This window comes from Aplidium turbinatum, chromosome 3 (assembly GCF_918807975.1).
Source record: "Aplidium turbinatum chromosome 3, kaAplTurb1.1, whole genome shotgun sequence".
Lineage (NCBI taxonomy): Eukaryota > Metazoa > Chordata > Ascidiacea > Aplousobranchia > Polyclinidae > Aplidium > Aplidium turbinatum.
In genome coordinates, this window is record NC_137474.1 from 19,303,242 (window position 1) to 19,330,546 (window position 27,305).

At 37.1% G+C, this 27,305-nt stretch overlaps 1 protein-coding gene across 1 annotated transcript in view; it reads left to right on the forward strand.

Moving 5' to 3' along the window:
- Window positions 1-512: 512 nt before the first annotated feature.
- The window catches only part of LOC145766614 (zinc metalloproteinase nas-13-like), a 35,459-nt gene continuing 8,666 nt past the window's right edge, over window positions 513-27,305 (forward strand). Inside the window, exons 1-8 of the mRNA XM_082578328.1 lie at window positions 513-546; window positions 2,133-2,294; window positions 3,841-3,990; window positions 6,325-6,488; window positions 18,692-18,830; window positions 19,067-19,199; window positions 20,497-20,582; window positions 21,536-21,656. Coding sequence (XP_082434454.1) covers window positions 513-546; window positions 2,133-2,294; window positions 3,841-3,990; window positions 6,325-6,488; window positions 18,692-18,830; window positions 19,067-19,199; window positions 20,497-20,582; window positions 21,536-21,656 — 989 coding nt within the window. The remainder of the gene's footprint in view (window positions 547-2,132; window positions 2,295-3,840; window positions 3,991-6,324; window positions 6,489-18,691; window positions 18,831-19,066; window positions 19,200-20,496; window positions 20,583-21,535; window positions 21,657-27,305) is intronic.

A 27,305-nucleotide genomic window follows, 5' to 3' on the forward strand; every position in this document is an offset into this window, starting at 1 on the left:
TACATAAGAGGTCAATATTGTAGCTTTGGTAGTCTTTGCCCAGAGTTTGCTTTTTAGATTCAGCATTAAGGCTTCGTACATTCCATGTGCCGATAGTGATTTCCCATGGTATAGTGCTGGGCCTTGAGAGTGCTTGTTGAAAGTTAGACATCTTTCCGAAGGTGGGCCGAGGGTTTATCCTTTTACTACCCACTCGGTGTTTTATGCGGCTGTTAACCCGCAAGCCTATAGACGATGATTAGCTTCCTGAAAAATCAGTACTGACAGGGTGAACCGCGAGAAGGTTATCGTCTTTCCCATATAATAATATTGTGTGATAAAAGCCCAGACGGACATTATTACATCGTAGATCAGACAACTTCAAACGAAATTTATTTTACACTGGTTGCATTTAAAAAAAATCAAACTGACAACATAAAGAAATCTGCTTTGTGTTTTGTATGCGTAGTTTATTTTTCGGCCAAAAAACGCTTATTTTATCACTGCAAAATTTTGATTTATCACCGCACAAAATGGTTATCACTTATCACTGCGCCTTGGAATTAGGTATGGCGTGAAGGCTGCTTGACGGTGAGATGGCGAAGCGGATAAAGCCCTCACTTTCTAATCAAACAATCCTTGTTCGACTCCCAGCTCAAGCTGGCTGTTGAAAAGCACCCCTCACTCTACACAGAATGTAATAAAATGGGTGGGCGTAGTTGCTGAAGGAAAGGCGGCCGAGAGAAAGGAACTGGCCACCCTAATCTCGTTAGTGCCAATGGCTTAGGGCTATAATGAGAACCTCATTTTCTCATCCTCCAATGCTTGGATCAAGCTGGGACTCACCTTTACCTTCAAAGACCGCTTGCATTACTGAATTATATTGTCATTACATGATGTTGCTATACTCCCACAGAATTTTGAATAAGAAGAGTATTTTAATACTTGTAGCCTATCAAGTTTAATAGAATAAGCACAGAGTAATTTTTAATTTTTCGTTTTTGTTAATTTTTCGTCAAATTCTTAATTTTTCGTTTTATTTTGACCTATAAAACTTCTTACTACGAGCCCTGAATAACCGAAATGAGCGCTGATTACGTCAGAATGTACGTCATAGCATGTCAAGCTATGATTTAGCGAGTATAGGGTCTATATCAGCCGTTACCAACCTTTTGTAGTCACAGTTCTATTTCATAAGCTCACCAAGATTGTTGACCATTAAACTTATAAGCATGACCCGGGAAGAAAATTTGACAAAATGATTCCTGAATATATGAATTTCAGTGTTTTGATGTTCGGAGGCTACTTTTTCTGAACAGTTGCATTCACACACTGCCACGGCTTCCGTGGATATCAGACCGAGGACCACTGGCATAGCGGTGTCCGGGATAAAAATGAAAATTTGTTTCTTTGCACAACTGTTTCATTTTGTCTGTAGAAGTTGATTCACACTGTGGAATACTTTATTGATGATGTCCGGGGTGACAAAATGTTATATCTCACATCACTGACTATTTTGCAACATTAAAATAAGCACTCGCTTCATTGTAAATGACATATGCACATTAAGAATCTCATCAGCTGACTCCCGATCCGATTCCAGTCACTCTTACAGTAGCCTAGTTTGCTTCATAATATTTCACGTTTAACGTTACAAAATGCTGAAATACTTACACCTACTTTTACTAGGTTGCTTAGGCTATGCTTTGGCCGGCTGGCAAAATTAATGAACTAGGCTACATCTTGCTTTAATTTTAACTGACGATGATCTATCACTTAGGCTACATGATAGATCATCTTCAGTTAAACTTAAAGCAAACAAACGCTAAGATCAAGACGATAAAAAGCGTACAAGAATGGTAGAGGATAGATAATAATTAGATATGTCAAACAATTATAAACCAAAATAGGTTTTTGTTTACAGTTTAGTTTAACAAAACTGATCAACTTTGCTGTAGCCTAATTGGTAGGCTATAGAAGTTTTATTACAAGTAAATAAATTATGCAAACAAAATTGGGCTCCATTAAATTCTTAAGTCCTGCTAAGTTGGTATAGCTTCGCTTAATGGCGCCACGTTTCGTTTTCCATTTCTGGAAATTCTTGAATAGCAAGTTAACACAATATAGTAAAATAACAAGAACTTGCATTTTAGAAAACTTCAAAAAGAATGGAGACAATCATTCAAATGGTTGTCCGGATATGAAACTATGTACTCACAACTGTCCGTTAGGGCACGCTGTTGGGGCGGATGGATGCGAAATATGCGAAAAATGCAAAAAGAATGGATTGTTTGAGGATGACATACTGGTAGAAGGTAGGAAAGTTATTCACATAATGTGCTTCATCAAAAGGCGTTTGCTTAGCGACTAGTGGTTTCCTAGTGACGCGCAAGGAGCCACAGACCACACACCCTAGAAGGAGACACACACATCATCTAGCGTCACCTTGCTTGAGAAGTTTTGATAAAAACGCTCTGGAAATTAGCCTTCTTGTTTAAAAGTTGTAATAATCCTGCTTTTATTTGCGCCCATTGCGATAACATACAGTACACTGCAATCACAGATGCGATACAACAGACAGGAGGAAGCAGCGAAGTGACATATAGTCTTCTAGTCAGCTGCTCCCCTTATTTTAAGAAACATCGATTCTATTTTTAAAGCAAGTTAATAAGCACATACGAAATATTTGTTGAAGTTCAGTTTTAAACTAAACCTAGATTGTAACTTCTGCTTCTACATAATGCTAATTTTAACTTGAAGATTTTGGTGTATTTAAAGTATGCGTCAAACAAAAACATTAGCTTACAGGGCCACAAAACACACAAAAAGAGACTTACACATTGTGATTGTCAAATTTTTGAAGGAGAAAATTTCCCAGTTCTCTAACCAGACTAGGTGGTTCTTTGGAGCTTAAATTTTACATAATCTATTTTGCTTTCAGAATTTTTTCTTCGTTAAAGCTCTTGTGCACCCCATTTTTTTCAAAGGCATTTTTGCTCTCTAGCGTGAAGTTTACATGAACCTTGAAATTCACGTTCTTCCACAAAACATAGAAAACAGTGGTTCTTAACCTTTTTGCCTTGGAGATTTGGAGAACCCCTTTTGGTGCCTCAAAGCGATCGCGAACCCCTAAAACAAATTTCTTAAATTTTGATATATCGCATCTCCTATAATGGAATCAAATGTTTCATAAGTTTTGAAGCAATATACTTAATTAGAAGAATTTGCTGAACTCAAGACGCACTTATGACGATTGATGAGACTGATAAAGTTATGTTTTGAGCTATAATATGTTGGCATATATAATCAGAAATTAGTAATCCTAATTTATATGCTAATTTAATGTTTTACTAAAACTTAGGCAAGTAGAACTTTTTGTAAGCGAAAGGCTACGAAGAATTTTTCCCTTATTTCATTTGTAATCGATATTAATTTATTACAGTCACAGTCATGGCAAAACTGTGACTGGTGATAGCTTGCAGACAAACGTTTGCATTTTTAAGTTAAGCATTGATCAACAATCTACTGTCTAAAAAGAATTAAGTTGAACATAACTAGCATAGCCTTATTAAAAGATTTAACTCATTTATACGATATTTTTAGTTACGAAACCAAACCTTTGTGGGACGTCCTTTGAAATTTCAAACGACGCACCAGTGCGTTGTGACGTAGTCTACAATTTGAGAATAACTATCGCCTAATACACAAAAAACACAACCAATTTTTAAATTTTGTAATGTAGCCTATTAATCGTGCTGCAAACTCGAAACCTTTCATGGACTCCCTGAAATCGCTTTGCGGACCCCGGTTGATAATTACTATATAGAACTATTCATATCTTTGTCGTCATCTTTATTACAGCTGGACCATCGTATAATAGTTTAGCGGAGGAATATGGTGTCGACTCGTGCCCTAACAAGCTTGCGCGAGGAGCGACCAGAGATAAGACTAGAGAATGGCCCAAAAAGGGAAAATATGTCGTCGTCAACTACGAGTTCGATCAATCGATCAGTGAGTTTTATCTTGGTTAGTTGCATCCGGCAACAGTTAATTCATTATGAATGCTTTGTTTATGATGTTTGTTTCAATCGCGCAACGTCTAAGATTTGTCAATTCATAGGTTTGTTTAGTTACTTCAAATGCACGTCAAAGGTTAAATATTTGTAAATGATATAGAGGAGTATTTTTAACATTTCATATTCGGCAAGTGGCACCAGTGGTGACAGTTTAATTAGGAAAATAGTTTATTCTTAAATACTTGATCTCACCATAGTTGTAGTTCACTTGACACGAGAGGAAGCGAATAAGAAGTCATCGTGAGTCTTTACTTACAAAAACCTGACAAAAACTTTCCTTATTGTTTAATACATTTTCAGACCTATTTGTCACCTGCTATGGAAATAAATTACTTAACTCGATCATTTGTGTATGGATGTGAGAACGAAGTATGGGTGAATCACTTTAAAGCAATAAAGCCAAGCTTACTATAAAAACAGGAAATTTAATGTGATTTCTCTCACGAGCAGGGACTACCGCTACACACCCGTTTATTTGTGCAATAGAAAAAGTTTTTTATTGTCATTTCTCACTGAGGGGATGTTAAAAATTGTTGTTGCACGTGACAGTAGGCTAAATGCTGACATCACTGTTTCATTTCAATCCAGCAGTAGGCTGCAAACGTGTAATCATCACTTTTGTTCTAAATGCCAATGGTATTTTCACAACAATCTTATGTCCTAGCATTATTTATTACGTAAGAAACAATTCACTATGGTGACAGCATATTCACTTGTTATAAAAAAAACTGTTTTGGTAATTAAACAAAACAAAAATGAAAACTTGGTGAAACAGACAAGTAGCACAAATCTATTGAACCGGCTACCAATTTATGAAGTAAATACAACATCCAAAATGTAAAAACAAATTTACTGTAGGCTACTGTAGGCTATGTTCAAGAAATGTTTTGAAATTATATTTTTTCATTGTTAGTACCACAAATCAAGATCACGTAGAACATTAATAGTAAATTATTCGATTTTGATGAAAACAATTTAGTTTTCGAATCATGTGCTGAACATAGCCTAAGTTTAGTTTTTGCGGTTTAGGGCTCTTTATATTTTATTTTGTTAATAGGTAGCACATTTAATCTTAGTAACAAATCTGATATAAAATTGCTCAACAAGCTGGGTTGGTCAAAATGACCACGAAAGTGGGGTTGGTTAGAGACAGGGTTGGAAGTCGTTAGTCAAAAGGCAATGACTGTTTCACTATTCGATAGTGCCCAAAAAATCACTGACTTCCAGCTATCGATAGGCTACTTAAAAAAGGAATGAATAGCAATCACTAAAAACAATTAAAATAAAAATAATAAATATTACTAACAGCACAGATGAAGCGAAACTAGCAGTTTAACTTTATTAAGAATACAAAAAACACAATGATGTAATCTAATGAAATCAGCCAAGACAGACAAATTTTAACACGAGGTAAACAAAAAAGTTTTGCTTTAGTTTTACTGGAAAATTTTCCTTAATCCATTAAAGTTCGAAAACCGGATAGTAACCCCGAAAACAAAATCTCGTAAATTCGTTCTGACGACGAAGTAGCCTAAGTGAACAACAAAAAATGATTCAACAGTTCTCCTAAATATCGATTAGTGAGAAACGATTAAACGAATAATGATTTCGTTGCTTGCATAAAAAAGCAGTGAATAACGCGTATTCGATATTTATTTTTGAACTGACCATAACAAGTTCAAGAATTACATGCGCTAATTAGGCTTTATTAAACTTAGAATTGACACATCCATAACACAGTTCCGAAAATAAGAAAGATATAGATAATAATACAAAACTAAATAACTTACAAACTAATCTGGCAGCCGCTCAAGAATTCAGTTAAGCTAGCTAAAACTTGCAGTTACTAGGACTGACACATACAATAGAACGCTAGCGTTGTAGAACTAAGAAATCAAGGCAAAGCGATGAAGGCACAAACGCGGAGCACTGATTGAGCGTAAACCTACAAGCAGCGCGTGCTCTATAGCACGAGTTAAATAAGTCACAATTTTACCACAATTTTTAGAAGAATTGGTATAAGCATTCGATATTCAGAAAGCAACGAATAACACTATCGAATAGTGACAACTAGTCGTTACTTCCAACTCTGGTTACAGACCACGAGAAGTAGGGTGGATCACTAACCACAAAGTGTGTTGGTGTGCGGTTAAAAACAGCTGACAAAAAAGATATAGGATTTCTTCTTAAATATAAAGCTGTCTTAAAGCTGAATCCATGCGCAGTTTATTGAAAAAAAAAAATTGCCCAACATTATTGCTTTTTGTAGAAAAATACACCAAGACGAAAATTTTTGAAGCGTTTAAAAAATACCACGAGAACACTTGCATCCGGTTTCGTCCACGGAAAGGCCACAAAAGCTACATCCGGTTTCGAAGTGATCTTCCTGGGTGCTCTTCGTACGTGGGACGGATTGGAGGAGTGAAACAGGATGTAAGTAGTGGTTTAAGTAGGTTTCAAACAGATGTTGTTTTTTGGTCCAGAACGTTTCATCTTCACAGGTATGAATATAAAAATGAAATGCAAAAATACTTTTTTATCAGGAACTATTGTTCAATGAATGCTCCAAACAATAGAATGCGCAATGTCAAGCACACTATATTGAGTAGGTTGTCACCTTTGTTTGCTTTGAACAGTCGAACCTACAAATTCTATCAATCAATCAATCATTTTATTTTTCGTCATTAACGCGTCCGGGACGCATATTTACAAAAGGTTCCCTATTTTGTGCCTATCTCGAAAACTGACCAATTAGATGCCGTATCGCTTTCTTACGTCATTGCGTCATTTACGTTTTCTTTCTTTGGTCTTCTGCTAGTAATGTCTGTTACAGGAGCAGGCTGGTAGGTTAAGTTAGTCAGTTAAGTGAAGTGTACTGATGCATGTACAATTGAAATAAATGAAATGTTTCGCAAGTTAGTCAGTTAATTGAAATGAATGAAAGCGCGCATAAAATAATTATCAATGGAAAATGAGTTAGTGTAATTTTCTTGGCACTCGATGTAGCAGATATAGCAAGTTAGTCAGTTAACTGTAGCCTAGGTACTGGTGCATGTAAAATTGAGCCTGACAAATTGGTAATGTTAATTTTTTTTTTCGGTAGCCTAACCTAGGCAATTGCTGGCATCTTGGCTTCTCAGGTAGCCTACCACCTGTGCAATTGGTAAAGCGGTTAGAACGTTGCAAACTTGAGAAAGCCTGTGCAATTAATATCTTTCTCCAAGCTGGCTAATAAAACCACAGATAGGCTAGGCTGGGCTCTATTGGTGAGTGCAAAAGGGCTCCAATTGTGGCACTGGCAGGTGGAAAAAGGTTTTGAGGGTATAATAGTGGTAACAGTGCTAGTTTTAGGATTGAAACATTTTGCTGATTGTGATGATACAAGTTATTGATAGCTAGCTGTTTAGCTATAGTTAGTTTAGCTACAGTTACCTATTACGGTACTTGTTGATAGCTATAGTAAGACCATTGAAGTTATTTACTGGAATCGGGGATGTAGTGAGCTCGGGATATGAAGTGATTTCATCAGAATAGTAAGGCATGCCTTGCATGTATGGAGAATACGCCACTGAATTAAGCAATGTTTCATTAAAATTGCACACATTTTGCCCCCTAAAGTGGTTCTGTATGGTTATAGCTGTAAGCCTAGGCTATAATATGAAGTAAATCAATATAGGCTAACTAAAGGGCTAGCTTGTTAGTAGTCCAGAAAGTTATTTATAAACAAAAGTATGTACATACATATGTTAAATTTTAGTAGTAATCCAAGGTTTTAATCTGATCTTTCATTTAGGTTTTATTGTGATAAATTCAGTGCTTTAATAATAATCTATATTTGTGAAATGGGGTTTGTGTGTTGTGTAACAAGCTGTAAAAGTGGGTATGTACAAGTCTTGCAAGACTGCAGTGAAAGTACCGATGTTTTGATTTCCGAAAGATGAAGAAATGAAAAAAAGATGCTGCCTGTTTCATAAATTTAATTGCAAATGTGTGGAAAACCATGTCTGTTACAACACCTACAAAAGGTAAGAATAAGATCAAAAGAATGGCTTTAGTTTGGTTGTTAAATTTAATTAATTAGGTTGAAATTGTGTATACTTTCTACATTTGTATGTTACATTGTAACTTACTTTCTACTTTGTATGTTTTAGTACTTATTACGGCCCAGCAAATAAGTTTTTGCTCATTTATTCACCGTCTGCTGACTTTGATTCTAGGCAAAAAAGGTTCGTTCTGGCAAGGATAGTAGGTCTAAATTATATGTTGTGTACCAATGGGTGTACACTAAGAAATTGCTAATGTGTACTGTATTTTTCAGCTTTTCGAAAAAGAGATGAGATGTGTTCTCCAATTGAAGCTGATGGAATCAAACAACAACCGAGTTTCACCTTCTTGGGAAAAGCTAGAGATCTATCTATAGCCTACTTTGGAAAAAAGAAACCTTTCTGGGCTCACTTCACAGACATTTACTGCATGCATTCAGACCATGGGTGTGGTTCCAGAGTTGGTGCAACATTGATAACCAACCATCATTTCACCTATGTTATTTGTTATACCTCACAGCCAATGGAGTTGCTACTCTCATAAACACCTTAACAGTTTTTTCCAGCGTGCTTGGTATTGTACTGTAATGTTTATTGTATGCTTACTTCACATTTATTTACAACCAATCGTATGAAGTGAGTATTGGTTGCTGTATTATGTAAGCGTTGCTGTTGTATTCTTATTGAATAAGATCAAACTTTCATTGATTAGCAATACCTTATTGTGGCAGGGCAGATTGTTTATCAGTGTGTTGTGATTTGACTACATAATCTCCTGGTCATTCCGGACTATTTTTGATGGCCATATCTCAAAGAAGTATTTGCTTATTTTTTATTTCTTTTTTTTAACATGTGATATATTTTATTAAATACAGGTCATCTTTACGAAGCAGACACAAAATGCTGACTTTAATAAGTAATCACCCTATCTACGAAGGGATAGGCATTTGCATGATTAACTGTCTTAGTCATTGATTAAGTATATTTACGTCTACTTGTCTATAGTATCACGAAACATAGTGTAATCTAAATGGCGATATAAAGTAGATATTTACACTATAGAATATTTGACTTGGGTAGATTTGATCAAGGTGTTGGCAGCATTAATTACGTTGTTCAAATTGCTTGTATCATCAATCTTATCATTTACTTGCTTCCTTGATTGTCACTATTGCATGGTATTGTGCTCTGTCATGTTACACCATCTGATATATCTTCTTGAAAAAGTCAATTGTATTGATTGACGAAACGTACGAAAATGGATTTATCGTTTTCATGACTGCGTAGCTGTTAATTAGTAACATGTTAATAGTGTTAGGTAACATGCGTAACTATAATGTGTCAATGACAGTAGTCTATGTACGCACTTTAGTGCATTCAATGATGTGCTGGTGCGTGTACTGTAGAGCCAGAGGTAATGAATACCGTAGGGCGTAGGCCTATAATATATGTACCAAGAATGACCGGTGTTTTATAGGACACCGTGGTATTCCTAGTGGTAAGGTACTATGTGTTCGTTTTGTGTACATCCGAGTTTGCCTGTAAGCCTAATCGATAACTTTTTTTAAACCCCATTAAAGTGAAAGTTGCAGCTTGTCCTTTTACCTCGAGACGTTACCAATATTACCCGATGACATTACCTCACTACGGTGTGGCTTTCACAACCCAGGGAAAGCTGTCACAGAAATTTATCGCGTCTGCACCAGAAATAATCAACGTTCAACCTGCTCTCCTACTGTAGCAATCCATTATTTCAACATATAAGTTTTCCTGCCTTTTACTAAAGTTTCTGTAATTTTCCATGCAACTGCTCCCAAAGAAAATAGAAAAAAGGGCGCACACAATAAAATGGTTTGTTCGTCCTTTGACGAGAGCTCTATCAAATCGGACTAGCTCATATCAAACCAGCTCAATTAGACAAAGAGTTCACATCAAACCAGTCCAGTTAGACCAGTTCAGCTCTCAGAAAACATTAAATTTATTGTTTAGTTAAAAATGTAATAATTCGTAATAGCTTAATGTTTCCCTGTTCTGCAATTTCACTATTCTGTAATGTATAAATTCAAATTGTGTTAGAGACCTACAATATTATATGAACACCTTCTGATAATCTAAAATTATAATTCGAATAACAATAATTGTGTGGAAATTATTTCATGGAGTCAGATAGCCAAACTAGATAAATTAGATAGATAGAACTTTCATCAGGTAGTCAGACAGCCGTAAAATTCAACTCAACTTATAAACAAACCATTCTCATACTTAAACTCATACTTAAATAACCTAAATAAAATATAACCACACTACCTCCATACAAGCGCTGGCAGCAATTAGGAAATTGCATCGCTAAACCTATCCATGGCCACCTAAAGATACGGCCTGATTTGTCACATTTTGCAAAAATTTCCAGGTTTTTCTAACTTTGGGCGAACGTTTAACCCTTTGAGGACCATAAACTTTTGAGACATGTTTTATTGAAATATTGATGATTTTTACTACAAGTTTATGACTTTAAAGAGGTATTTGAAAAAAAATTAATTTTTTTTTATTTCAAATAGAAGTTACGCTGTGGTACATATGTGTACCATTGGTCCTTAAGGGTAATGTGTTTAGTATCATGGCTGGTATGGTTTTACACAGTGGCGGCTGGTTCTGTTGGTGAGCAGTGGAGCTGCAGTGAATAGTGGAGGGGGGGCAAAGCCCGCCGCTGAGTTTGCAGAAGGCGAACGACTTCGCGGGGGGGTCTGGGGGGTCTCCTCCCAAAAAAATTTGAAAAATTGCATTAAATTTGGTGAGTTCTGAGCATGTTTTTATCCCAAATTTTAAAAAAATGCTTTCAAACTTTGTTGAAAAGTTGATATTCCTAAGCTGTATTTTAAAAAAAACCTAACAGTATTGCTTTGGACACAAACTTTACTAGTATTGAGCTTTGTTTTGATCAGCCTAGCCGTTGCATACAAGGTTCAAGTAATTTTGAGATGCCCTAGGCTGAACTAGCACTTCCTATAACCTGTTGAATACCCTAACTCTACAGCTAACACTTCTACATTCATGGCTCATCGCTACTCTTCGAAATAAAAACTAACTTAAAAAAGTCTGTAAAGTTATTCGGTTAGGTGGGACTGTTTTCAGAGGCTCACACGGCGACGACGACGAAGATCATAATTGCTTGTATATACAGTATACAGTAACCCTCTCAGTAATTTCGGGATATTTAAAGACACTCCATATTTATCTTTTGCAGTTTTTCGAGTGACTTTCATTATGTGTTCGTTAGCTGTGGTGTCGTTGAGTCTTCCACATTTTTCTTTTATTTCATTAGAAAAACAAAGATATCCTTACTTAACGCCAATGGTTTGAATGCTAATTATGCTTTGTATTTTGCATTTGGGTTGCAAACGCAGAAAGTAATGAGTCAAAATTTGTAAATTATAAAGTCAAAACTTCAAGTTTTTATGTCAAAAAATTGGTTGCCTTTAATAAGCAACATTGTTTAAGTATCCCAGTGAGAGCATCATCTTGATTCTTGGGTCATTGTTTTTTAAGAAAGGAGGAATGTTTTAACTCAAACCTAATAAACTTAGTTTAAAGCATGGTTTAAAGTAAACGCAACAAGAAAATCACTTTTTGTTCAATGACTAATTATATCTACTTCAGTGAAATGTTTGCAGCATATTTAGGAATGAGATGTAGGGGTGAGATGCTTTCTTTTTGTCCGATTGTCCAAATCTAAAATTGCAGATAAAATGTATTGTAAGAATTGGATAATCATCACGGTTCATTTACTTTCATTACTGCACATTGTATATTCAGTAATTATTTGATATATACAAAAATATTACGAGATATAGCCTCCCACAGTACTAGCCTAGCGATTAGCCTGCCAGACAGCAGAGCAGACACAAACAGCGAGCAAACTAAGGTTGCCAGATGTTTTTAAAATTTATAGCCCAATTGCTACTGAAAAGTAACCCAGTCGTCGAAAGTGATGAAACAAGTCCAGAACATAGTCAAAGTTTTTTATGAATATAGAACAAAACAAGAAAAAACGCCATTGCTCACATTTTTTCGCGACTTTGAAACAAAACTAGCCTAACTCCAGGGGAAAACCGCAGAACTGGCAATTTTGGAGAAAACCTACGAACTCGACGCAATCACGCAAAGAAACTTTGCAAATGAGTTAACGTAAGAAAGCGATACGGCTTCTGATTGGTCAGTTTTCGAGATAGGCACAAAATAGGGAACCTTTTGTAAATATGCGTCCGGGACGAAAAAGATACTAACTACAAAAATCGATATAAATTTACCAGCACGTTAACGAACGGGAAAAGGTGGCAAAACCTTGAAAGGTTTAAAACGTGCCTGAATGATAAATTATGTAGTAGGCTATATATCAGTAGTTAGCACGGCCACAAAACCCAAAAAAACAAATAGCAAAAAATAAAATAAAAACAGAGAAGCACACATGTCGTAATGAATGACAGCCTAATGAAAAGTGTTGTGGATTGAATTTGCCAGTTCCAATATTGATGTGGATGAGCAGTCATAATAATAATAGGATGGAGAAAGAAAACCGGTCATAAAAAAAACCCATCCTCAAGCAAAAGCCCGTTTCAATGTGGCCCAGGAGAGCAGGTGTTGAGCTCTTTCTATGGTTAGACTGCACATCACACAGTAGCCTAAGACGATTGAGGTTTGATATCTAGTGTAAGTTATTGTTTCTTGTCCTGGTGGGTGATGGAATGGATGAGCTGGTAGATGATGATGTCCTGATGGTGTTGATGAAGCTCTCATCCCCTTTTGCGACGTGTCGTGTTGATTATGGAGTATTGCGTTTGCTGTTAATATCTACAAACATAAAAGTACAGCACAAGCAATCGATATTATTGTTAGGTTAGCCTAATCTTTTGTAGGAATAATTTCGGATTTCCACTAAAATCTTCACAAGAATGCAAGAAAGCCTTTCTACGTTGTCTTTCTATTGCGTTTCTGTTTTGCTTAAATGTTGTTTTAGTTTGTGAATAAAAATTGACTTTGTATCAGTCTTTCTAATTGAAGAAGGAAATTCGTTCCATGTTTTCGTACCTGTGAATTCTATTGAATGTTGAGTATGTAACAGCAGTAGCGCACCCAGAAAAAAGTTTAGGGGGGGGCTAATTCAGAAATGTCGGCTGAGTGATTTGCGAGAATAGTGACAGCAGTGACGTATCTTGGTGGGTTGAGCAAGGGAAGCAATGAAAGTCGTAGGGGCAAAAGCGTGCCGTAGGCACGCGCCGGAAAATTTTTGCAAAACTACACTCAAATAATGGATTATAGATAGTGCCTTCTGGAAACATTTTTAGGGTAATAATTGTATGAAATTTATTAGCAGATAAACAGCTATTAACTTAAAATGAAAGGTAGCTCTTATACACAAAGGGCAAAAACTGCGGCTCAAATTAGAGAACACCAAAAATTCAGCTTAACTGCTCAGTTACAGCTACCTACTGCTGTAGTAGCCAGGATATCAGTGTAAATCTAACATTAGGCTCAAACTTTTCCTAGCGAGGCAAATATAACCCCAAAGCCTTAGATTTTCTCATTAGGCTACGCACCGGAATAATACCCAACAGGAAGTAACTCTGAGATTGCTTCCACAGATTAGTTAAAAGAAACGTAAATCGCGTAAACTTTGCTCTGCTTTTTTCCTTTGTTTCTTCGTATAGCAAAAACGAGAGCAATGGATGCGGTACGAACCTCTGCTTCCGTAAGCTTCCAACTTTTTGAAATTAAAACCTAGACGGGGACATGAGTTAGAAACTGTTCTATTCGTATTCAGGTAAAGAAATTATGAAATCGTTTTACTAAAAAAATTTTTTTTTTTCAATTTTGGTAGGGGAAGCAATGCTTTTCTTGAGGATACGCCCCTGAGTGACAGTGACAATAGGCCAATACTCACCCCTTTGATTAATATTTAAGGCACTCACGGCCCACAACCCACCGGTTGCCGATACATCAGGATTTGTTCTCTCAATCAGATTACAAGTTGGCCTAGTGAACCCTATGTTACTAGCACCATCAGCATCCTACATTCCCACGTCTACTCTCGCAATCTTCTATAGATCTTGACTTTTTCCTCATGTATGACAAAATAGAATCAGCTTTCTGTTTGCATAAGTGCGAAAACAACAACTAGCACGAAAACAGTTTGAAACAAAACACGAATTTTGTAAACATTAAATTTGATGTGGACGTTTTTCCTACTTACAAAACATTCAAAATTAGTTCGTATTTTCAACTGAAGTCCTAAACGCCTTCGTCTTTCTGCTCAAATTTCGTATACAGTTTTACATGTCCGTGTGATTCAGCATTGACGTAGGCTACGGTAGCCTACATCGGTATGTCCACCAGTGACCAGACATTTGACGACGAGAGCATCTGAACTTTAAAAGTGCCATCAAAGACCTAATCATGGAGTGTTCTTTATGTACCGATCGAAAATTCTCTGCTGACTCATTTAAAATTTTACGCAAAGGCAAATTTTACATCAAAATTCAGGAAGCAGTGTTAATCAAAAGCTACAACCCAAATTTAAACAAAAAATTAACTTATTTTCTGGAGGCGCGTCTATTTTTCTCAACATTTACTTGATGTAGGTATCATGTTCCCTGTGGAGCAAATTTTTTTGTAGTTATTCACGTAGTTGCCTTTTCCTAATAGTTGAAATTTATTGTATTTTTACAGATATTTTCAGGTTCCTGATGAGGGCTTAAGTTAAGTCGAAAACGTTCTAGTGTTAAAACTATTTGTAAATATGTAAAATATATTGTTATAATGCTCAGCCCTGTTGTATTGTTGTGTCTTCTTCATATCTAACCTGTAAGCAAAAGGTATAAATGGGGAACATACAAAAACTTGATTTTTGGTGGCGGGTTTGGGGGGGGCTTGAGCCCCCTTAGCCCCATGCTGGGTGCGCTACAGTGTAACAGATTGAACGATTAGGCCTATAGCGCCACCTACCATATGTATATATGTGCGGTTACCATCTCTATGACGAAATATACATTCTCACGAGTTACTGATGTATGCGCAAGACGCTAGTTTGATGAAGCTATAATTCAGTATAAGAATCAATATACTGTATCTTGAGAGATCAAGACGTTACATGGTGTCAGAATTTACTTGAACCTACGTATTGAAAGAAGAACTATCAATAATCGTTTTTTTAGTCTTAAAACATGGCAGATTTTAAGCAGCCTGCCCCGATAAACTTCAACAGTTCAAGCATAGCAGAAGCATGGAAAAAATAGGAGATGTCTTTCCGAACCTACTATGTAGTCGCTGAGATCAGCAGGAAGTCAGCAGAGACGCAAGTCGCAATCTTGCTACACTGTGCTGGGACTGCAGCACAAGAAATCTTTAGCAATTTCGTCTTTCCAGGCAATGATAATAATGATAGCAAAGACAATTACGACTATGTACTGAGAAAATTTCGGTTATATTGTGAACCAAAGAAGAACAAAATTTTTTCCACGTACAAGTTTTGGCATAGAAATCAACTTGATGGTGAGTCTTTTGATTGTTGGATTAATGATCTAAGAACACTTGCAAATGACTGTGCAATTGTGCATTTCATAATCAAGCTGTTAAAGAGAGAAATCTTCGTGATCAAATTGTCTGTGGTATTTCAAACCAGAGTATTAGAGAAAAGCTGATGCAAATCTCAAACTTAACGGTGGCAAAAGCCATTGATTTATGCCACGCTTATGACGCAACAAGAAGCCATTTGTTGGTCATGAATAACACACAACCACAACACATCGACAGCATTAATAGTAAACGCCAGCCAACCATGACGAACCGTGCAGCCTCTGCGGTGCAACCCGTTCCAAAGCCAAGACTCAAGAGACAGTTGTAGATACTATGGTAAAGTCCACGCACCTAGAAAATGCCCTGCTTATGGTAAAACATGTCTCAACTGTGGTGTGCGTAATCATTTTAAATCGGTGTGTCGAAAGCCACCTACGAAGCCTATGCATGACATCAAAGCCGAAGAATCAGAACCAACGTTTCTACAAGTTTCTACCATTGATGAACAAGAAAGCAGCACGAAAATGCGAACTCGCCTTCTTATTGGTGATCCTGATGGTCACAAATATTCTGTATTGTGTAAGCTTGACACTGGTGCAGCTGCAAATGTTATTCCTTACAATTTTTTTGCACAAATGTCCGGTCTTGAATTACAGCAGACGAGCACCAAGCTTTGTGGATTTGGTAATAGCATTGTTAAGCCGCATGGCACCACCCTAATCAAATGCTATGATAAAAGCGAAAATTGTTTTGACTTGTTATTTTACATAACTGATGTCATTGATATTGCCATTCTTGGTGAACATGCATGTGCTATTTTGAACCTTGTTAAACGTGTCGACGCATACACACAAAATGGCATTGGTAGGCCTACTATTGCTAACACTTTACTTGTGCCTAAAATTGTTGATGTGTATGCGGATTTACGCAAACGTCAAAATCGCCAGAAGTCTTATTTTGATCGTCATACAAAACCCTTACCTACTTTGCAGAACGGAGATAAAGTACGTTATAAAACACGTAATTATTGGAACAATGCTGTTGTTTCGAATGTGTGCAATGAACCTCGATCTACGATCTTACATTGTTCGTAATGAATGTGGACCTCTTCGACGTAATCGTAGACATCTATTGCAAATGCCCGCTGATCCGTACTGTCATGGTGATTTCAATTTTGATCCTGATGAAAACTGTATCGCAAATAATCATGACTTGAATCAAAATGTGCCTGATGTTCGAAATGAATAAAGTACTTCTCGACTTGAAAATAGGACAACCCGATCTGGCAGACAAGTTGTCACCCCACAAAGATATCGTGATTGATTTATTCACCGACTTGTGACTTACAAGCATTTGTGTTACTGTTCATATTTCACGAATGTATTTATTTTTATGCTGTGTAAATAATGTTGGCCTATTTGAAGAAGGAAGATGTAACAGATTGAACGATTAGGCCTATAGCGCCACCTACCATATGTATATATGTGCGGTTACCATCTCTATGACGAAATATACATTCTCACGAGTTACTGATGTATGCGCAAGACGCTAGTTTGATTAAGCTATAATTCAGTATAAGAATCAATATATCTTGAGAGATCAAGACGTTACTGAGTAAGCGTTTTTGAGAAGTATGGAATGTTTAGAGAATCATTATCATGGTTTCTTGTAGACAGGCTGTGAACCTCTTTGACATATTTAAAAATGTTGGTGAAGCAATCTGGTAGTAAATTGTTGTGAAATTTAAACACGAAAACACCAATTTTCAGTTTGAACAATTGCTCAATTGTTATCGGGATCTTGCTACAACTATCATTGTTGGAACGGAAAATACGATGAAATTTGTCACAGATTTTTTGAAGTTTTTGTATAAGTCCTTCGTTGCCATATGTCCAAGTCGTAATGCAATACCTCAGGTTACTTTCAATTAAAGAATGGTATAAGCAGATCAAATTTGACAAATTAAGACAGGGTCTAATCTTGGTAATTTTGCCAAAATTTCTTCGAAGCTTTTGCAGCAAATGTTGCATGTGTGGTTTCCATGAAAGATTTTCATTGAGAGTCAGGCCAAGGAAACTGATATTTTGTACTCTCTCAATTGGTTGATCATTTATACTTAAGATTTGCTTACACTTATTCGCACGTAAACTGTTAGTATCAAATACCATGTATTTTGTTTTGTTTACATTGAGTGATAATTTATTTGCTACAAGCCATTTGACAACTTCTTGCATTTCTGTATTGGCCGCTTCATGCAATTTATCCACACTCTTACCTGACATCAGAAGATTTGTGTCATCCGCAAAAATGATAGAATCAGTACAATTTAAACAATTTGGGAAGTCGTTAATGTAAATTATGAATAATAGGGGGCCTAAAATAGAACCTTGGGGCACACCACACTTTGTCTCTAATGGAGTTGAAACACTACCAGAAATTTCTACTGTCTGAAAACGATTATTTAAGTAGCTTCGAAACCACTGGAGGGGTGTTCCTCTGATACCATAGTGATAAAGTTTTGTCAGAAGTATTTCATGATTTACTGTGTCAAAAGCCTTTGATAAATCTAGAAAGATGCCAAGGGTTGCTTTATTTTCCATTGCTTTGTAGATCTTGTTGGTTAGCAGTGTAGTAGCCTGGTTCGTGGAGTGGTTATGTCTAAAACCAAATTTGTTTATTGTCATCGCTTCTCTCTGTACCATCGCTTCCTATCATTGTCTCGCTTTCGCATTCTTGCAACACAACAGTCTTGTTAGCTTCCAGTATTTTATTTACTTTAGAGCTCGTTAAAGCTTGATTTAAATATAATATGTCTCAAAGGTTTTTCTTTTTATATTATTTACAATCTTTAGGCTACAGTTAGTCATGTTTTCTTGCTAGGCCTATGTATTTGATTTTTCAGTAAGGACACGCCAGAAACATTGGAATTTGTTCGGTCCTTATTGGTTTTGTGATTGTTTGAATTGTGTTCTTCACCCTGATTAGTTGTCAATCAAGGTTTTTGACATTGCACTTGATTCGAAGGTTCGTATTGGTAAAGGATGCGACCAGAACAATGGGACGATCATCCATGAGCTAATGCACGTTCTCGGCTTCTGGCACGAGCAGTCGAGGGGTGATCGTGACAAATACATCAAAATACAATTGAAGAATGTTCACAGCAGTGAGTTTGTTCATTACCGTCATCATCGCTTGGATTGTGTGCTTCAATAACTTTGTTGAAATCCCAACAGAGAAGTTGGGAGGATGAAAGTTTAAGCAACTAGGGATGAAATCTGTTGGAAGACTGGTTTTACAGTTCAAAACTTTTTCATTTTTAAATGTTATGACTTTTGTACATAATATCGCCGGTCAGATTAGGGTTGTTAGTTTTGCATCAAACTTCTCATCTTTTTTCAGGGGGTTTCCTAAACTTCCAGAGACGTCGGTGGAAGGAATGGAATCCCTATGGGTCTCCTTATGACGTTGGATCAGTGATGCATTATGGAGGTTATGCCTTCAGTAAGAATGGAAAGCCGACAATGATTGACAGGTGAGAATATCCTCACCAAAAGTAAATTCCAATCATTGGATTGCAAATCAAATCACAAACTAACTTAGCATTTCGTGAAAATCAATTTAAACGATTTGGACTCCAAGTTATAGACCCAGGCCCGGACATGGTAGGCTACATTGACAAGATAAAGCAAAGACAATAGCCTACCAGCAAATATTGAAAATAATTGAAAGAAACTATATGGGGTTGTTTGGTGTGTACCCAGGGGCACCGGAACAATTTTTGACTGGGGCGGGGGGGGCAAGATTACAAAAAAATGGCACTTTTGTTTACTAAAAGGCCAATTTTTTTCAGGCTTAAAGATATAGCAATAATGCTAATCTATCAGCTCACTATGCAGGCTATTGAGTAATGATAGCCTACAAGTGTCCGGTATACAAAGAAGGGCATCATGCTATGTTATAATGATGTAACCTACTGTTAAGCCTTAAGCAGCCTGCTGCCGTGGCCGCTAAGTAGTGCTTGAATGACCGCCGGTGCTACCTCCTCAATCGGCCAAGTTTGGCCGCCGGTCTCTTCTAGCCAATTATTTAATTTCGCAATAGAATGATCGTGAATTAACTGTCGAAAATAACGTTTATTTTAACAAAGTCTTAATTCGAAGTGCTAATTTACATCGGCTGGCAATATTGTCGTTTTTATGTCGATTCGATGTTGTCGGACATTGAATCGTTGTTAAAAAGGAGAACTAGGTTAGTTGACATCCAAGGGGAAAATTTTTTTGATCATTTTTTGCCTGTTGTTGCAAAATTTTATGCCGTAAATATTATTTTGAGGCAAAACTGAAAGATTATAAATAGGCTAAAAGCGAATAGCAGAAATTGTTATATTGCAAAATGTGCAGTCCAGTAGCTTACATTACTTTAACAGGGCACCATTGCCCAACCTGCCCCTCCATCTGCAGAAAAATTGAGGGCAGGAGGGTATCTGCCCCCCCCCCCCGCTTCCGGCGCCCCGGTGTGTACCTATTGGATGGTTAAAGTGGGGAGAGGAATGGTAAAAGTTCTCTACAGCAATTTAAGAATCGATGCAACAAACCGTATATTTCGCCGGTTTGCTCTCTGCAGGAGAGACTATTTGCTCTGTCGACTATTAGGATCTCTATCAAATATTTGTTAGATTTGATGATTGGGTCATGCACATCGCACACACCAAACTAAACTTTTTTTTATTTGATGAAAATTATCTGGTTTGTGTTGTCAAACCGTTTACATTTTGTGGTTTCTAATTAAGTACAAGGATTGCAAATTTATTTTTATGACAATTTATTTAGAAAAACCAAGAAACCAGTGGTTTCGCAACGTAATGGATTTTCAACTGAAGACATTGCCCAAATCAACAAGAAATACAAATGCAAAGGTAACTTGAAGTAGCACAAACTCAAATATCTAACTTGACGATAACATAATGACGCCACCAAGCAGTGCCGGTCTTTGGGATGTGCAAACCGTGCGATCGCACAGGGCCCGCAAATTAGGGGGCCCGCAATTTACTCAGAAAATGCAGTAATTTTGTCATTTTCAAAGGAAAAATTCAACAAGTGAATTCAGCAAAGGAATTCGCAACAAGAAAACATAGAGACTCAACGAATTCAACCTATTTCGTCGCCTGAATATTTCGCACCCTGAAAAGATCGAGAAAAAAAAAACGACATAGCCGAAATCGCTGATCGGAGTTACCGCAAACATTTCAAAATTTCTCGATCTTTTCAGGGGACGAAATAAGTCGAAATTTAATTTTGTTACACGATTTCAGGGGACGAAATAGGTTGCATCCAGACTCAACATACTGTAGAGACATAGCTTTATTTCCGAAAGATGCCAAAGAAAGCATGATCTTATCCTTTTGCTATGCCACCGGACAGCACCATTTCACAGTAATATTCATACCTAAATTTTTGTTGAACATGCTCTCAGAATGTCCCAAATTCAAAGTAATTTTTCAAAATTTTCTGGGGGAGGCCCCCCAGACCTCCCGCCGCTGGTTGTCGTCTTTGGCGATCACGCCGCCACCGCCGCCCCTCCCCTTTCAAAGTACCTAGCTACGCCACTGAATTGGATTATTGTCATTGGGGCCCGCAAAAGCATATTCCGCACAGGGCCCGAAAAACCCTAAGACCGGCACTGCACCAAGCATGTAACTTATATGAATAGAAAAATCATTGACATCAACCGACAGAGAAGTTCTCATAGAAAAAAAAAAGGTTTTGGAAACTTTTCTATGTCATGGACCAATCAACTGAAACTTAGCTTAAACCTATTATAAAACAATTATCTCATTATAAACCGACTTTTTTGCTGATTGTTTATCAGGGGTGAGGCCCACCACAACACCCATGTCTACCACCACCGTCCCAATTACCACCATCTCAACTACTCCCATCTCAACCGTAATTCCTCCTGAAAAGTGCTTCAATTTAGAAGAAGACAGGGCGTAAGTGAAAAACATTTTATCGCAAATGCTTATCAAAAACAGTGATTCTTAACCTTTTTTTCCCAGCGCCCTTTTAAAAAGATTTCCATAATCTGGCGCCCACCATAATATAAGGGCTGTACTCATAGACGTAGGCAGTGATGTACGCGCAAACAAAAAATATTGACGCCGTCAGTGCAAACGTTCGAAAAACCATCCAGTGGCGCCAGAAGAGGGGGGGCAGGCGGGGCAGCTGCCACCCCAATGTTTTGTGTTTTGGGCATCATCTTTTTATTACATGTTGTTTTTGTTTTTTTAATATTTGGATCCCAACCTGAAGTTAACTCAAGTTGCAGGGGGGGGGAGGGGGGTAAAAAAGCTTTCTCTTTAATTTTAAACTTACTCTTCTTGCTGCTGTTATTATTGCGATTTTGTAATTCTATTCAGGTACTTCGCCTGCTGCCTGTCACGTAACAATTGTTACCGGTTGTTCAGCAGATTGGCTCTTGCTTGGTTCTTGAGTCAGCAGTGGGTCATTCAATGTTTCAAGGATATATATAATGTAGATTTAACTCAACGAAGTCTACTAAAGTAATATAGTAAGTAACCAGTGGTTTGATGACTATCTCTGGCTGGAGTATTCAGAAGCTAAGGATGCGCATTTTGCTTTCCCTGTCGAGTTTTCAACAGCTTGGTATGTTATAGTCCTGTTAATATTAGTTAAAGTTTATTCTATTAAACTGCAATTATGCTCCACCGGTGTTAAGTGATTGTTTGTTCTTAATGTTTCTTTATCTTATCCACGAAGATTTCATGCGCAATATAATGACGATAAAGTTTAAAACACAAAATGAGCGAACAACTATATTATATACGTATTAAGATGCAAAAAGTGCAGTATGACGAAATAATGCAACTAAAGTCAGCATGTTCCTACGTTTATTACACGTTAAAATACGTTTCACTTGTAGTAAAATTATTTTATTTCTGAGGATATTGTGTTGCTTATTGCCTTTAAATTGGAAGACTTGCGTCCTCGCGAGCAAGATTGTGCACTTTTTACATCGATTCAACGCCCTACAACGTTGCATCGATGTAAAATCCGCAGATTTAGCTTGTTGGGGCTGTCGTTTTAATTGATTATTTTTACTTTCAGTGAAGCTTGTTTTTACGTCTAAAAAACGTAAAAACAGGTTGACTTTAACTGTATTGTTCCGTTCTACTGCATTTTTGGCATCTTAATAAGAAATATAAAAATTGTTCTCTAATGTTGTGTTTTAAACTTATGATTTAATACAGTAGAATTCGCCTATAACGGCACCTCTAGGGGATTTGCAAAAACTGACGTTATAGCCGAATTGACGTTATAGACGAACTACCGCAAACTATTCCAAAACTGTCTTTTGATTAAAGAAAGAGGTGTATAATCCAGTCAGGTTTACTGTGTACCACCAAACTGACAAAAAACACACAAAAAATACAGTAAACAAAGAAATTGTTTAAAAAAAAAAAACCTACAGCGAAATTTGCGCAATACAGCTCGTTACATACAGTAGTAGAGAAGTTCACTGTTTATTAGCAAAAAAGACATTGATCTTCAGCTGTTTCGGTTTTGACACGGATTTCTCTACCACATAACGTTCAGCTTTTGCTAAATAATGTAGGATTTGCTCGCTATCGTCGTGACTTCGGATTTATACAGTATACAGTACTGCAGGCCTCGAAATATCCGGCGGTCATGGCGGACATGACCTCCGGAATGACCTTGAATGTCTGCCGAAGCCGGCTCATTGGTCGGTCATAAATGACCGCCGCAAAATTCATGACAAAAATAGAGCTAATGCAGCAAAAATATATTTTAAATTTGAATTGTAACAATTGTTTGTTTAACGCGAACAAATACGGAGCTGAAGCAATAATAGTAGGGATGTGCCGATTACAGAATTTTTGCCGATACCGATTCTTTGGTTAAATGATTAAAGCTGCTTTTAGTTGGCGCTCTACAAGTGGTTGCGATTTTGTTACAAGTTGCTGCCTTTGAAATGTCTAAAAGCGTTCACTTTGTCGCCTGCTCTAGACAGCGTGATTTTTTACGGTAGTTCTTCGCTTCTTGCGCGCTACAAAGTGGTGATAGACACGTTTTATTTGTGGAAATCAGTGAAAAGAGAAAAATCGCCATTGCTCACAGAGTGCAAAATCAACGTAGCTTAATGCAGTGTGCAAAATATTATCTTGTGCGGTTTGCAGTATTTTTCTCGCAGAATTCAAGAAGGTGCCTGAAACAAGAAGAGAAAAAGACTAGAATGTAAAAGAAAATGAACGCAGCGGTATTGAATATACAAAAACCTTTAAAAAAGTAACACACCAGCCTTGCATTCAAAGTGCACCAATAGGCGAAAAAAGAAAAACATCTTGTGAAGAAATTAGTATTGTTTTCGAACGCAGAGTTGCAGCCAATCTTGTTGCTTAGCAAACACGTGAAGATTACCGGGTAGCTGGTTTGATTACGTTTGCGCAATCTCACGATCGTTTGTTGAACGCATTAAGCGTAATAGGCCAATACTTGGAAGTTACTTCTCTCTGCTTAGTAAATTAACATTAAGCAACTTTCAGTGACTACGAATTTTACAACGATTAAACAATAATTACAAAGAACATTTCCGCTTTTTAATATTCAAAATTAAAGGCACGTAAATTAAAATGCAATATCATCAACTTTTCTCCAGTTGCTGGAGTAATTCTGTTCCGTTGAGGCGTAAAAATATTGCCACCTGTGCTAAAAATTCGTTCGCTTTCGATCGACGATGGTGGTGACGAAAGCAATTTATTTGCAATTTTGCTCAGCTCAGGAAACATAGTATTATTTGCTTTCCACCAAATCACTTCTCTTCTTGCTGCGCTAAAAATGTCTGCATTAAGGTATATTCTACAGAACAAAGAAAACTCCCTAATTTTGACGAACCCCGACTAGAGCTGGGACAGCATTTGGCTGTAACATAGTCCGTTTCATGGGTTGAACAAACAATCAAGTGATTATTGCGCAAACGAGGTAATCTTTTTTCACGTGTTTACTAAGTGACAAGATTAATTCACTGCAATTCAGCGTCTGAAAAGATATAACTTGCAACTTCACACGTTGTTTTCCATTGACGCCCTTTGTTTTTTTTCTAAAAGCGTTTTGAATCTTTCAGACTGTTGTTCTCATTTTCTTTGCAGTTTATACCCCCTCGCTTTTAACTTGCTTTTAGCGCCTTGCATACTGCAAGCTAATAACTATTACGTAATAATCCATTTCTCCTTTAACTTCTAACCGTTGTGTAATCATTCAACTTTTATATTTTATCTGGTCTGACTTTCTCTTTGAACGTTTTTCGTCATTTCAAAGAAAGAAAGTATTTTGATCTCGTGCCTACTAAACAAGAGTTTACAAAATGGCGGACAATCGTCATAATTTAGAGTTTTAGACTACCGCTCTCCGAATGCTAGTTGACGCTGATGCGGTTGTTCAAAGAAGCCGTTCTTTGATCGGTATTTCCACGCGCTCGCGCTACTTTTGATTAGGAAACTTTGATAAAGAATCGGCAATTTTTTCCGATGCCGATTCTCCAAAAATTGCCGATACCGATTAATCGACACATCCTTAAATAATAGTACAGGCAATTGCTTTAAAGATCACATTAAAGTGGCCTGGTTAACGAGCTGATGTCAAAAGTAGCCATTTTTACATCATTTCAATGCCTTGCAATGTTGCCTTGAAATAAAGTTGTCTGAACTTTTCGGCAGGATATATTGTATTATAATTTTAACAATGCGGATTATTGCGTTACATTGATCGTTTGTTAAAACGATACGTCACAGAGAAGCAAGTCTCAGCCGGGTTTCGCACGTGCTTAGGTGAATGTGGCGACCTTATTTACGCTGATTTCAATTGTGTTTATTGCGTCATTACACGACTGTCATTAACGCACTGATTTATTTGCAAGCAAACTGCTCCAGTACACTTCAGGGTCGGTTAATTAAGCCATCAACCATTGCAGAGTTATTCTGTTGTAGAAAATCTTCTACAAACACGACTACTGTGGTGTGATTTTGTGCAAAATCTACATGCAAAAAATATGTCCGGTTGAGATATTAAATGTCCGCTGAAAGGGCCAGTCTGGTAGGACGTGCTTGACCGCCGGACAAAAGTATAAATTTCGAGGCCTGGTACTGCACGTACAACTGTTGCTTTGAGTTGTTTAAAGGTCAGCTGTAGAGCTGTTTTTACACGTGATAGTTTTTCACGCGGGAAAAAAGTTAATTCAGTTAATTAAAGTCCCTGCTGCGAACGACGTAGCAAAATAAAGGGAAGACATTTTGCAAGCAGCAGCGTTAACTGGATTAAAAGACTGACCGTTCGTGGTGAAGGTGATGCCTTAAAGTGACGTTATAAACGAACAAAAGACGTCTGGGGACCAATAAAGGGTGCTGTTACATGCGAATTGACGTTATAAGCGATGCTGTTGTAGCCGAACTACAATGTATGTAAAGGATAGGAATTTTGCCGGGACCGAGCGAAATGTGACGTAATAGGCGAATTGACGTTATAAACGAAGCCGTTATAGGCGAATTCTACTGTATTGTGCATTTTCCTGATGAAATCTCCGTGAAAAGGAAGAAGAAATATTAAGGTTAAAAAAATATTTAACACCGGCTGAGTATTTATTGCAGTTGAACTACGCCCGGTGGCCGTCACAGTACTGTATATATTTATTCCATTAACTTTTATTAGCCTCAATTTTCACAACAAGGCTACGCTATACGCATGTCACCGCCTCTACGTTTGATATATCTACTATGTTTTGACATCTGTATTTTCCAAGCATGAAAAAACGTTTTCACAACGTTTCAGTACAGTATTTGCTAATTTTTCTGTCAACTAACAGACTAGTCCAAATCATGAGGCATATTTAACTAACAGACTGTTGGATAATCAGAAAGTGCATTTGTAAAAAATGGTTTTTCAATCTGGAAAAAAGCTACGCAGAATTTCGCTAGCCATGGCAGTTGCAAGTCCCATACGGAATCAAACTGTGATTCATTTTGAATTTTATTTTTTTCAACAGATCAGACATGTCAAAATAGTGGGACTTTTGGTAGGCTATATTGCAGTAGACAATAGCAGTAGAAAACAAGATGAATTAAATAATATATCACTGTCTTGCACCAGTGGCGGAGCAAAGGGAGGGGGTTTGGGGGCTTCAACCTTTCAAATTGAATTTACAGATGTTAATACTTTGTTTGCAAGAAAAGCTTTAGCCCATGATGTAATTTCACGTCAAACTGTGCAAGGATGCAAGCCATTCGTAACTGCTGAGATCGCATGTTCGATCTAGATTAACGTCTAAACAGCTATTCGTTATACAAAACATGAATATATCAGAAATAAAGTAACTTCATTGTCTCAAAGCTTTTTGTCTGATACTCATCAAGATGTATGACGTCTATGACGTTACATTTTCTAAACTTTGGGTTGGAAATAATAAAACTGTAATAATCTCGCAAAAAAGCAATCAACCTATGTCTCTAAAACAAAGTTTGCCTAATTTTAAACAAAATTTCTTTAAAAGAGCGAGTTTTGCCAATACCAAACGTTCAAATATCTCAGCCTGGAATTAGCAACAAGAAAAC